The 13,323-nt window shown below is 40.8% G+C and overlaps 1 protein-coding gene across 1 annotated transcript; it reads left to right on the top strand.

The window, feature by feature from the left end:
* Positions 1–1,195: 1,195 nt before the first annotated feature.
* LOC134797748 (syntaxin-like) lies at positions 1,196–5,103 on the top strand. Its single transcript, XM_063770147.1, has 5 exons — positions 1,196–1,403; positions 2,054–2,308; positions 3,058–3,131; positions 3,758–4,006; positions 4,875–5,103. The coding sequence occupies exons 1-5, from the start codon at positions 1,211–1,213 to the stop codon at positions 4,944–4,946; spliced, it is 843 nt and encodes a 280-aa protein (XP_063626217.1). The 5' UTR covers positions 1,196–1,210; the 3' UTR covers positions 4,947–5,103.
* The last annotated feature ends 8,220 nt before the right edge of the window (positions 5,104–13,323 follow it).

Here is a 13,323-nt window from a genome sequence, read left to right as displayed (position 1 = left end):
TTTTAGAGCGTTTGAAGTTAAGTGTTCCCAATTCCCCCACTCTCCACTACATTGTTATTTAAATTGTAATAATACGAATCGAATAGGTACCATATATTATTTTATAGAAATACTTCACGCAGGGGCATTCCCGCACAGACCTGGCCAATCGTTACACGAGACGGCCCACGCGAGGATCACCCCGTAACATCATTTATAAGTTTATTTTTAATAGGCATTCTCGTTACGCTAGTTTTAAATGCTTTGTTCTTTTTAATTTTCTGATTGTTGAAAGAACATTGCGGAAATCTTTTTGCAATAAATATTACTTTATTCTCTCTCTTCTTTATAAATATTAATTATAATTACATCTGTATTATGTACCTATGTATTCTAGTTATGTTATTTAGAATCACATAAATTGATTGTTTTCATAATGTCGTTTCAGTGCGGAAGCTATGTATGTCAGTATTATAATGAATGAAATGATTACCATCTAACCACACGGAACAGAAGATTTTGCTTTTAAAACTTATATAAAAACTGTTAAAAATGGCATCCACTTGTCGAAAAAAAGTTAAAACAAGAAAGTTTTTAAGGATTACCTACTTACATTTTTAATATTTTTTTGTTTAAGTATGGAATAACATAAAAAGTGGTTACGTTCAAAATAGATTAGCCAAAATCTCAAAATATAAGTATGTACGACAATTTCTAAAAATTTTAGTTAGGTTACTTTTTGGAGATGGCGGGACGACTTGGACGCATTCTACCCCAAATGGTGGGAAAATGCCGATGACAGGGTCGAGTGGAGAAAACGAGGGGAGGCCTTTGCCCAGCAGTGGGACACCAAAGTACCTAGGCTAGGAAAAAAAAAGGTTACTTTTTAGTTCAGCCCAATCGTCTTGTTACGAGTCATTTGTGGATTATCTATTAATAACCATGCAAATATGTATAAAAATACTAATGTTTTACTTTCCAGGCGGAGGCGGCTGTGCGATGGGCGGGCGAGCTGGCGGCGCTGACGGCACGGCTGCGTGCGCTGCATGCACATCCTACCTTCCACACCAGCCCCGGTATGCCCTGAATACTATACAGGCGGAGGCGGCTGTGCGATGGGCGGGCGAGCTGGCGGCGCTGACGGCACGGCTGCGTGCGCTGCATGCACATCCTACCTTCCACACCAGCCCCGGTATGCCCTGAATACTATACAGGCGGAGGCGGCTCTGCGATGGGCGGGCGAGCTGGCGGCGCTGACGGCACGGCTGCGTGCGCTGCATGCACATCCTACCTTCCACACCAGCCCCGGTATGCCCTGAATACTATACAGGCGGAGGCGGCTGTGCGATGGGCGGGCGAGCTGGCGGCGCTGACGGCACGGCTGCGTGCGCTGCATGCACATCCTACCTTCCACACCAGCCCCGGTATGCCCTGAATACTATACAGGCGGAGGCGGCTCTGCGATGGGCGGGCGAGCTGGCGGCGCTGACGGCACGGCTGCGTGCGCTGCATGCACATCCTACCTTCCACACCAGCCCCGGTATGCCCTGAATACTATACAGGCGGAGGCGGCTGTGCGATGGGCGGGCGAGCTGGCGGCGCTGACGGCACGGCTGCGTGCGCTGCATGCACATCCTACCTTCCACACTAGCCCCGGTATGCCCTGAATACTATACAGGCGGAGGCGGCTGTGCAATGGGCGGGCGAGCTGGCGGCGCTGACGGCACGGCTGCGTGCGCTGCATGCACATCCTACCTTCCACACCAGCCCCGGTATGCCCTGAATATAAATACTATACAGGCGTATTCTAATAACAGGATATGAATTAGATCTGGATTAGATATGGTTCTGATCTAATTTTTATCGTGTTATTAAAATTAGAATACGCCGTTAGCCAATAACTATAACGCCTTAATAACATTTGGAACACAGCAAATATTAAAATGCACATCTAATCGAGAATATGGCGCTTGCATTAGTGCCTAAATTGCGAGAGTTCATAATAGTCGTTATAAGACGGGTGTAGGTGGCATACAATCTAGGTACTTATTTAAATAGTGTCCTCTCGTTTCAGAGATGCAGGAGCAAGTTGACAGCGTGGTGACACAGGCGCACGCATTAGGCCTGAAGGCCAGCGGAGCGCTGCGACAGTTGGAGCAACGCGCGACCACCGCTGCCGCGGGCGTGGGTGGAGCGGCGGCGCGCGCGGCACGTCTGCAGGCGGCCTGCTGCCGCCGGCGGTACGCGGCAGCGCTAGAGCACCATCATAGTGTGTTAACGGAATTGCGTACTGCGCGGCGTCGATTACTTGCTGATCAATTGGCTCTTAGTAAGTAGTTGCACACCTTCAGAAAATCAAAGTACCTAGGTAACTGGCCGTGACTTAGCTCACAATCAGTAATTGTTAGTAGGCACTTGTTTGAAGCCGATATCATGAAAAAAGTTCGTAAAGACTTCAAATGTGATCGGTTGAGCTCTTCTTAGTTAAAGAACACAAATGCTGCAAAGATACTCGCTTTTGTTTGTAATGTCCATAGTATCACAGAATTATTTTTTTAGTCCGTCTATTTTGCAGAACGACACGATTTTGGCCGGGTTTTCATTATTTAAATTCATTGGCGATTGAATTAAATAATAATCACATCATTATTATCTCCAGTATTGCATACAATTTTAAATGCGTTCTAGAAGTCATAAAGTTTCTAATAAATTCAACTATATGTAACGCAACCGGCCTACTAATCGTATAACATATCTGTCAATGAGGTAGCAGCAATTACATTATCTAATTAACAAGTAAATCGTTTAGGAAATTTTGTACCTTTTACCGGACTAGGTAAATCCAATAGTGCGTAATAGGTACGTTCGTGTTGTGTGTTCTGCCTTCGTTTCAAAACACGAAAAAGTTAAAATACTTAAAATAATGCAATGGTTTAATGATTCTTCAAACATGTACGCAGTTTTTATTTGCTAACATTTTTGTAAAGATAAAGATATATAGTTTATAAACGTAAAATTTTAATGTTTATTTTTTGTATTGACTTTCTGACTTTGTATGTTTCATATTGTTTGTTTCAGCTAATTCAGAGATTACAGAGGAGGAGTGTGAGAGACTGTTGGACGACAACCGTCTCCAAGTTTTCGTCGATAATGTGAGTTCTGAAAACATTTTTTTTTTGTAATAGTGTAAAAGATGTCCTATAATGTTTATTTATTTGACGCAAAGCCTGCGCAGAGTTATCTTGGCGCTACTCAACTCGATGATACGAACTTGTTACGATTCACAGTACATCTCGCCCGCATCAGTAATCAATCGAGATTTTGAAACCTGAATATTGCTACCAGTCTACGAACTATTTCCCGATCTATAAGTAAAGAATGTAGGTACTAGGTTACTACCCGCTACGGAGTAGCACATGAATCTGCGTTTGCGTATTATATTAGGTCATTAGGTATAACTCCAGACAAAACTCAAATAATAACTTACAACCAGTCTTCCAAGTATTCTTCCAAACTATTGCCATGTACCCGTTATTTCGTTTACGAGGTACCTACAAGGTTTGTCATGGTTAGGTACCTACTTGTAAACTATATAATATATGAAGTCTAATAAATTTTGGGCCCGTTTTGCTAATCACTAACTACAGATCATAGTTTTGCAGGAGTATATTGTCAACACTCACGCAACTGATAATATATGCAAAGTTTAGGGAATGCTTGACAGGGCAGGCAATATCGAGTAAGTTCACAGCATTGGAATTTGTGGGTTGATCTTCAGATCGAAGCAGAAACGCGCGAGGCCCGGCTCGGCCTGCGCGAGGCAGAGGCGCGTCGCGCGGAGCTGGCTAAAGTGGAGGCAGCCCTCGTGGACGTCCGCGACTTGTTCGGACAGCTGCATCACCTCGTGGCCGTGCAGCAGGATCAGCTAGACAGCGTCGAGTACTTCGCGCTGCAGGCCACGGAGCACGTCGTCGTTGGTCAGCACGAGCTGTTGCAGGGGAACGTGTTCCGAAAGAAGACTAAACAGGTGAGCACTTAACATGTACTTATGCATGGTGGTCATAGAAATTATTGTATGTTGTTAAATGCTGGAGTTCTGAATTTCATTTGTACGTTTAGATTAAAGAATGTTTGTCCTTGGAGACCTAAACGACATGTCTGCTGCTTACAGCCCAATTCGAACGCACACTGACATCTGAATGATATCTAAATGATGTCATTTAGTTATCGCGCGTCTTGCTCGCGCCAATCTATACATGTACAGTCAGCAATACTATTCGCTTAGTACCTTAGCATACAAACTTCTATGCTATACTTTTGACTGACGACGAGGCCCCCAGGGGTGGGGGGGGTGTCTAGCCGTTAGCGATGGCCACCCGATTGAGCCGATAGCCGCTTTTTATTAAGCATTTGTATTACTTTAAGTAAATAAAAAGTGTTCCGTCCATCCTGACAAAAGGCCAAAACTCCTAACATGTCAGGAAAATTCCTGTCATCTGGTAACCCTAAGCGGGGGTTACTTTTCTCTGCAGCTGACTGTACCGTCAAGTTTGTACGAGCGACATGCAAGATAACTAAATTACATCATTTAGATATAATTGTGATGTCAGTATACGTTCGAATTGGCTACATATATATATAGTGCTTTTCTCCTAACTTGCGAGGAAATAAGGTATAATCGTCAATTATTTAAGCATCAAGCTTTAACCTTCACATCAAAAACGTCAAAAACAATTTCCCTCCATAATATTTTTTAAGTTTAAGACACTACAACTCATACTGCTATGTACATTCAAAATAATCGTTTAATATAAGTACCTATACGCTGAACCCTGAGTAAATAATATATATTAAATCCAAAATAAATATATAGATAACTTGTCCTTTTTTTTCAGAAAAAAATCGGTTTGATTGTCTGCATCTCAGTGGGTGTATTCATAGTCCTGCTGGTGCTCATCTACACGTAGACTATCCCTAAGGCCCTGGCGCCCTATGGCCGCTATAGCGGAGAGCGCTATAGACATGCATAGCTCTGTCTCGCTCGCACATAATGAGCTCGTGCGCCGGTTGGCGCATTTAACTAGTCAGTCCAGTTTCAACGACGCGACGCTTATAGTCAATTTCGACAATATTAACAATATACACTAATTTAATTTATTTACTAAGTTATATAAAATAAATAATATAAAAAAACTACTTGGTATTTTATTAACTTTAACTAATTTATACCTACATTGTTTAACTACATAAATATGTTTTTATTAAATCATCCCAGAGTTCAATGTCGGATGTAATACAACAAAATGTATATGGAAGGTAGAGAGGTAAGGAAGTCAAGTAAAAACCTGATAGATGGCGCCACAATACTTAGAATATTTGATGAAAAAATTCATTATAGCGCAATAACGCATTAATCTACTAATCTAGCGCTACTCTGGAGAGATTCGGAACTGTTATTTACATATAGCTGACTGCTAGACACTTTTGAAAATCTTCTTGCTCGCGCATTTTGCCACAGCTCATGGGAGCCTGGGGTCCGCTTGACAACAAATCCCAAGATTGGCATCTTAGGCACTAGTTTTTACGTAAGCAACTGCCATCTGACCTTCCAACCCAGAGGGTAAACTAGGCCTTATTGGGATTAGTCCGGTTTCCTCACGATGATTTCCTTCACCGAAAAGCGACTGGTGAGCAAATGATATTTCGTACATAAGTTCCGAAAAAGTCATTGGTACGAGCCGGGGTTTGAATCTGCGACCTCCAGATTGCAAGTCGCACGCTCTTACCGCTAGGCCACCAGCGCTTCAGACAGACACTTTTGCAAATATTCTCCCATAAAAGAGTTTTCTCCTTACCTATACCCTCCATAAATATTTATAAACATGAACTGGCATAGGGACCATCATTCGACGCGAGAGGTTATAAGGTTAAAGAAAAAACTCATGGTTTAAAGCGAACCAGATGTCGTTCTAAATGCACCAATTCTAGCCATACCGACATCTATCGGTGGAACTTTAAATCGCGGCTGCTACGAAGTCAGGTTTGGAAACCATCGTGCGCATTTGGGAAACGCAACGCATGCTATGTCTATACGTAGTCCCACATGCGACCGATAGGTGGCGCTACAGTGGTATTCAGAATATACTGATAATTTAATGGAATTTAGGCCAATCAAATTAGATCCAAAAAAAGCGCTTTTGAGGAATTAATTCCCAGCAAGCTAGAAATTATTTTAATACCTTCATTATGTCCTAAATTCGTATAATCCGAGTTTGCTCCATCATAGGAGATGTGGATTTTTTTAGGGTCCTAGGGAGATACATTTTACCTTGAATTGACAAAACCACTCGATGTAGAAGGAACCCACCGTCAAAATCAATGTTACTACCAGCAATTAAGGTTGTTGTGGATCAGACACTGGTAAAAAAAATCGGATTTTGACACGATGACATTTTACAAAAAATATATATTCAAAGTGGCGGATATTTTTTACAATCTTTGACTACGAACTCATATTAAGGTATCTTTCGGATGCACAGATGTTTATTTTTATCATGATTAGAGCAAATTTTCCGTCGGATGTACCGTTTTAGAACTAAGTACCTACAAGCAAAAACGTGAAAAAGAGCAAAAAAATTTCCACAACTCCTGGAATGGAACAAACTCGGATTACGCTAATTTAGAACCAAAATGAAGATATTAAGATGGTTTCCAGCTTGCTGGGAATTAATTCCTGGAAAAAATCTAATTTGATTGGCCAAATTACTGCGTTATAATTTATAATACTAAATATAATAGTGAAGTAGCTTTTGTTTTTATCTATTCCTATATATATTTTCACGCCGCAGGAGGATTATACCTTTCTCGTGGTGTATCATCCAAATAAGGCAGGGAAGAAAAATCATAATAATTTATAGAAACCGTCAAGAGGAGTAACTGGGGACAGAGGATTAACATCGGACAAAGGAAATATTTCCCAATCGGGTCTCTATTGTTTCCCAAAAAGTTTTAAGTCATAATGTATTGTTTGTCCGAATTTTCGTTAGTCAAAATTTAGGTTAGGTTAGGTTTGTTTTATGGAAACCCTGAAAAGTTACGTGTTAAAATTGAAAAAAAAAAACAATTTTTTTTTTTTTTTCAATTTTAACACGTAACTTTTCAGGGTTTCCATAAAACAAACCTAACCTAACCTAAATTTTAACACGTAACTTTTCAGGATTTCCATAAAACAAACCTAACCTAACCTATCAACCTATCTATAGGATAACCTTACGAAAACCCTTTTCAGTTTTAGGACTAATGATAAAATGACAAACAACACATTATAACTTAAGACTTTATGGGAAACAAAGGGACCCCTTCCCAATCATATGAACGTGGCTGACAACATTTCCACAACGACGTCCAGGAATTATTCACAGATTTTTCTAGATTGGAATCCCATCTCAATATTAATGTTTTTTTGAAAATATTTACTTAAATCGGCCTCCAAGTTTATAAAAACAAATATAGCAAAATATCTTAACTATACCTACCTATCTTTTGGCTTTTCCTCACTGCCTAATTTTTGTCCCATAAGAAGGTTTTCTCCTTACATCTACCCTAGTCTGTCAAATTTGTGACTTGGTGCTATTTACGAAATATTACGTCAGGGAGTGTAGTAAACTCTTACCTACAGGGTGATACACTCAGTACTTATCAGTACATATTTTTTTTAATTAAACAGTATTACAAAGGTATTTTTAGTATCACTCTTTAATAATCATTAATTAACTAGGTACCTACTCCTCCTTTTTATAAGTCATTACAAATGTATCAGATAATGAAAGTAACTACATACTAATACCTAAGAGCTTGGTAGTCATTATGGAGGCACATAATCTTGAATTTAAATTCCCGAATTGCATATATAGCATTGATAGTTAACCATATGCAATTGTAAATCACCTATGAGTTAACCCTTATCCAGGCCGCACCAATCTAGGTTTTTCTTAAAAATCTGCATATATTCCAATTAGTTATCTTTTGGTGATTCATTTGACTACATTTTACAAAAGTAAAATTTGAACCTTAAATTGGAAGTCTAAGGTTGAAATTTTATTGACACGTAGCTATGTGGTCGATAAATCGTGCTATGCTTGGAAAAAGGTTAACGTATGCCTCAAATAGTTAACTAATAAAAGGGTACTTTCATTAAAAAAACCTTTATTAGGTATTGGCACATGGGCAGGTATGTTCCTACTTAAAATGTTACCCACCTACACAATCCTATAGTTCGTTTTTTATAGCATTAAAAAAAAGGTAAACAACCTTGACGTGTCTTTTTATTGAAAAACAGTTTTAAAAAATAAGTCACGACAAACATGTAACAATTATGAATCATAATATATACGATTATTTACATTCTTTTGCTTTCATAAGTATGTAATAGTTACTGATTAAAAAAAAACTTTTTTTCAATTAAAAGACACGTCAAGATCGCGTAGTCTTTTTCTAATGCTGAAGAAAACAAACTAAGTATATTATAATTCTAGATTTTTTTGCAAATCATTTGTTTTTACTGTTAGTGTTGGGTTTTTATGTAGGTACTTCTTAATATACTTAAATATACATATATAAAATATACATACATGCTCCTGTGGTAATGTTTTAATCCATGTGAATTCCGAGCGCGAGGCAAACAGTGGGTTTTTGTCGGCAAGTGACATTCACCGCAAATCACTATGAATCAGCTCGTTCACATAACAAATATCACTATCAATAACACATAACACAGAAACTGCGAGGATTTCCATGTTGAACGGGCAGCGTCGGCATCTCATCGCGCGGCGTAATTGTGCACTGCTGATCTATCTGTGTCTAGCAGTGTTGGCCGAAAGTTAATCCAAATTGAAAATGCTGGCCATTAACCATTATAAATTGAACCGTAATCTGTAATCGTCCGTTACGGTTTAAGGTTCAATTTATAATGGTTAATGGCCAACATTTTCAATTCGCATTAACTTTCGGCCAACACTGGTGTCTAGTGTGTATTTAATAAGTTCAGTGGATAAAACGTTACAATAATATTTGTGTGCTATCTGGAGGGTGGATTCAACGTATGCGCTCTGACGAAGATCACGCATACGTACATACCGGAGGCGTAATTCGTCGACCTACCTAAGTGGTCTGCTAGCGCCGTGGCTAAAGTAACTATTTTTGTACTAAATATAAGCAGTAATCAGCGTTCCAGGTTCAAATCTTGAAGTTGAGACTTTTGTCATTAAGTTTTTTTTTTCTTGTGTGTTTTTTTTTGTACCATTTACCTTTTTATTGTGTATTTTTTGTCTTTGTTTGTTGTACATTTTTGACATTTATTCATTATTTTTTATTAGTGATGCGAATGTAAAAGTAATTATTTTGTAATTGTATTTAAAATTTTATTTCTACATGAATTCAATTTTGTTGTTTATTTTAAAGAGTTTATTTTGTTTGTATACAATATAGATTTTTTAATAATTTAATTTAAATCATTGTATTAGTTGACTTGGCTTAAGTTTTTTTTTTTGGTAACAGTTACTGTGATGAGGTACCCATATTTTATGTTTAACCGTGTTGTGTTGTGATGATATTGTAATTGGGGCCCTATTGTATTCAATCATAAGGCTGTCGTTTAAATGCTTTTTTGACATGTACCTAGTCATTTATTTCATAAATATGTTTTATTTTTATTGTTAATGTAATTTGAATGCTTGGATATGATGTACTGTAATTATTATTTAAATGTTATTTTTTGTGTTTTTTTTATATTTATCATTATTAATTAGTTTGTAGATCGGTTTATTCACACAATTATTTTTGGTGTTACCTACATATAAATGGCAAGCTCCCCTGCCCAACCCGACAGCCGAACAAGTAGTCCGTCCCCGCTTAATCTTGTGCAGTGCCCACATTGTCCTCAACCAAAGTTTTTTAAAGGTCAGCGGGGTCTGCAGATACACATAAGCAAAGCGCACAAGTCCACTAACAGCCAGTCCGTTCTTCAATTGCCGGCTGCTAATACTTCTCCTCACATTCCCAGCCCTCTTTTGTCACCGACTCCTGCTGCCTCTCTGCGTGTGCCTGTGACGCATCGATCACCTTCTTTACCTCCCCCGCGGCATGATTCTGTTTCTCTTTCCAACAGTCTGAGTAGTCATAGGAGAGGTCTACCAGTCGTCAAACGAATTCCTAGAGGCGCGAGGTGTACTGTCGCGACCAGCCTGTCAAAAGCCATTGACGACTGTGTCAATGAAAATTCGCCTTCTAGCTGGGAAGGTCTTTTATTATTCGCTTTCAATAGGTTGCACGTGACTAAGAAGGATCCTCGCCGTTCCCTGACTTCTAAAATTAAACAGAACTGTGCGCGTTTGGGCAATGTTGACACGCCGCAGGTGGTTAATGTGCAAAATGGAAATAATTCGCGGGATTTGCTCAAGGTCATTGAGGCTAAGATCAATGATGGGGATCTCAAAGGCGCGGCGCAAATTGTGTTCTCCAGTGACACGTCTGCGCCAGATACGCCTGAGACACTCGCATCTCTGGAAGCTAAGCATCCACCAGCCTTTCCAACGTCGAACTTTCCCGACCCGCCGGACTCTGCCCTACCTTTTTTGCAAGCTAGCGAGGATGCAGTCATGGCAGCTATAATGTCCTTTAAGAATGGATCAGCTGGTGGCTTAGATGGTTTAAGGCCCCAGCACCTTAAAGATCTCATTCTCGGCGCTCCTGGTGTCAGGAACGACGATTTGCTCGCGAGTATTACCCGCCTTGTCAATCTCATGCTTGCCGGAAAGGTTTGTGCAGAAGTAGTCCCAACTCTGTACGGGGCCAGTCTCTGCGCTTTGCGTAAAAAGGATGGCGGCATTCGCCCCATTGCCATTGGCTCAACTTTCCGGAGGCTTGCTTCCAAGGTCGCCTGCAAAAGTATCGCCGAAGGCCTGGAGCCCATGTTCCAGCCAACTCAATTGGGTTTCGGCTCCAAGGGAGGATGTGAGGCTGCAGTTCATGCCTGTCGAACTTTTTTACGTCGTTGCGAGGATCAAGTACTTCTAAAATTAGACATCAGAAACGCTTTTAATTCGGTGGACCGTGGCGCCATATTGACGGAGGTGCAGAGGAATATCCCTGGTCTATACCCGTACCTCTGGCAGTGCTATAGGTACCCCTCAAATTTGATGTATGGACCTCACAATATTCTCTCTGCAGTTGGGTGTCAGCAGGGAGATCCGATGGGGCCGGCCATCTTCAGCCTCGCAATTCATCCAATAATTACAGCTCTTAATTCAAAATTTAACTGTTGGTATCTGGATGACGGCACTTTAGGCGGTGAGGCAAGCTCGGTCCTTGATGATCTACGGTCTTTAACCGTGAAGCTTGGTGAGGTTGGCCTGGAGCTGAATACGAGCAAATGTGAGCTTTACATAAGCTCCGACAATCCGAACAGATCTCAGATCTTGGGAGAGTTCGAGGTTGAATGTCCAGGAATAAAGTCGGTGTCCAAGAGCTCCCTTCATCTTCTTGGAGCCCCAGTTTTCGGCGAGGCGATCCCGGATTTCATTGATAGCCAATTACATCGTTTCTCTGAGCATTCTGACCGCCTACTGAAAATTAACGCTCACATGGCCTTTTTTATTATCCGGTTTTGCCTTTTCGTCCCGAAACTTACTTATGCAATGAGGTGCAGTCCATTCTTTAGGCATTCTCATTTGTGTCAAGTGATCGACAGTACTATACATGTCGAAATACAAAAGATATTTAATATTAGGCTCGATGATAGGCAACAACTTTGGAGGAAGCAACTTTACCGATCCGCTTCGGCGGTCTGGGTATAAGACGCATTTCTAGTGTTGCTTTGCCTGCGTTTCTGTCATCCGTCCATGGTACGCTATCCCTCGTAGGAAAGATACTCACTCCGTCAATACCTGACTTCGAGGTGGCGTACCTGTCGGATGCAGTGAATGCTTGGCGTTTGGCGTGCCCGACCGTGGACCTGCCTTCCAAAGGACACATTCAGAGGACGTGGGATGAACCTCTCTGTCGCCAGGTTCAGGCTTCACTCCTTGATTCTGCTGCTTCAAGCGAGGAGAAAGCCCGTCTCCTAGCTTCTTCCAGAACGGAGTCAGGTTATTGGCTTCATGCGTATCCCTCCAGTAACTGCGCTACCCTTTTGGACAATAACTCCCTACGATTGGCGGTCGGTCTCCGCATAGGGGCTGATTTAGTTGTCCCTCATCGCTGTCCTTGCGGAGTGGAGGTTGATAGTCGCGGTTACCACGGCCTTTCCTGCCGGAAGAGCGCAGGTCGCTTTTCCCGCCATGCCAGCCTTAATGATGTTATCCGCCGGGCTCTTGTCAGTGTGGGCGTGCCATCTGTGTTGGAGCCTCCCGGTCTTGTGCGCGACGACGGAAAGAGGCCCGACGGAATGACCCTTATTCCCTGGCGGATGGGACGGCCGCTTATCTGGGATGCAACTTGCGTGGATACTCTGGCGCCGTCCCATTTAGCCGCTACTTCGTTAAGGCCTGGCGGAGCGGCGGCAGCAGCTGAAGCTCTAAAACGCCGCAAATATGCTGGACTGTCGGGCAATCACTTGTTTTCGGCATTTGCGGTTGAAACTTTGGGACCTTGGTGTCAGGATGCGCTCAGTTTGTACAAAGATTTGAAGAAGATGCTCCTTGACTCCACCAGGGATCCTAGGGCTGGCTCATTCCTTGGCCAAAGAATTGGAGTTGCGATTCAGCGGGGGAATGTAGCCAGCATTATGGGCACCCTTCCGCAGGGATCGGATCTGGGGGACTATTTGTGTTAGTTGTAATTTAGTTTTTATTTAATTGTAAGCTATTTTATAAGGTTAAATTTAGATGTGTTGAAATGCATTTGTATTTGTAGGTATTTTGTGATTTGACAATTTAATTGATTAATAATATTTTATATTTAAGAATGATGTATGAGTAATAAACATATATTTCCCATACATGCTTAAAATTTATAAATATTGATGTAATTTTAGGGATGGAATAAAGATATACAGACTCAATATGTTTTAACATGATTTATTTATAACATTAATTAACTAGAAGGCACACCATTCACAAGAAGTTATTTATTTATAATATGAAGGACCATGAACTCCAAGACTAAGTTTCTAATGAGCAAATAAATATTTGAATAATTCAAATTAAGACTAACCTTATCAATAGAGGTAGTTTTTACGCTATTAATTTTGGTAACTGTATTTTAGTTAAAATTATTATTTTTATTTTATTAACTAAAGCATAGGTAGGTATCTACATACCTAGGTACTACAAATGCTTACCAACTAAT

The sequence above is a fragment of the Cydia splendana genome, chromosome 1, assembly GCF_910591565.1.
Source record: "Cydia splendana chromosome 1, ilCydSple1.2, whole genome shotgun sequence".
NCBI lineage: Eukaryota > Metazoa > Arthropoda > Insecta > Lepidoptera > Tortricidae > Cydia > Cydia splendana.
Note: the sequence above shows the minus strand (reverse complement) of the source record. Positions and strands in the feature narration are given on the sequence as shown.

Coding starts and splice junctions, on each gene's coding strand:
- LOC134797748 (XM_063770147.1), top strand. CDS start 1,211: ATGGGCGGGCGAGCTGGCGGCGCTGACGGCACGGCTGCGTGCGCTGCA. Junction 3,132..3,757: donor TCCAAGTTTTCGTCGATAAT/GTGAGTTCTGAA, acceptor GTTGATCTTCAG/ATCGAAGCAGAAACGCGCGA. Junction 4,007..4,874: donor TCCGAAAGAAGACTAAACAG/GTGAGCACTTAA, acceptor CTTTTTTTTCAG/AAAAAAATCGGTTTGATTGT.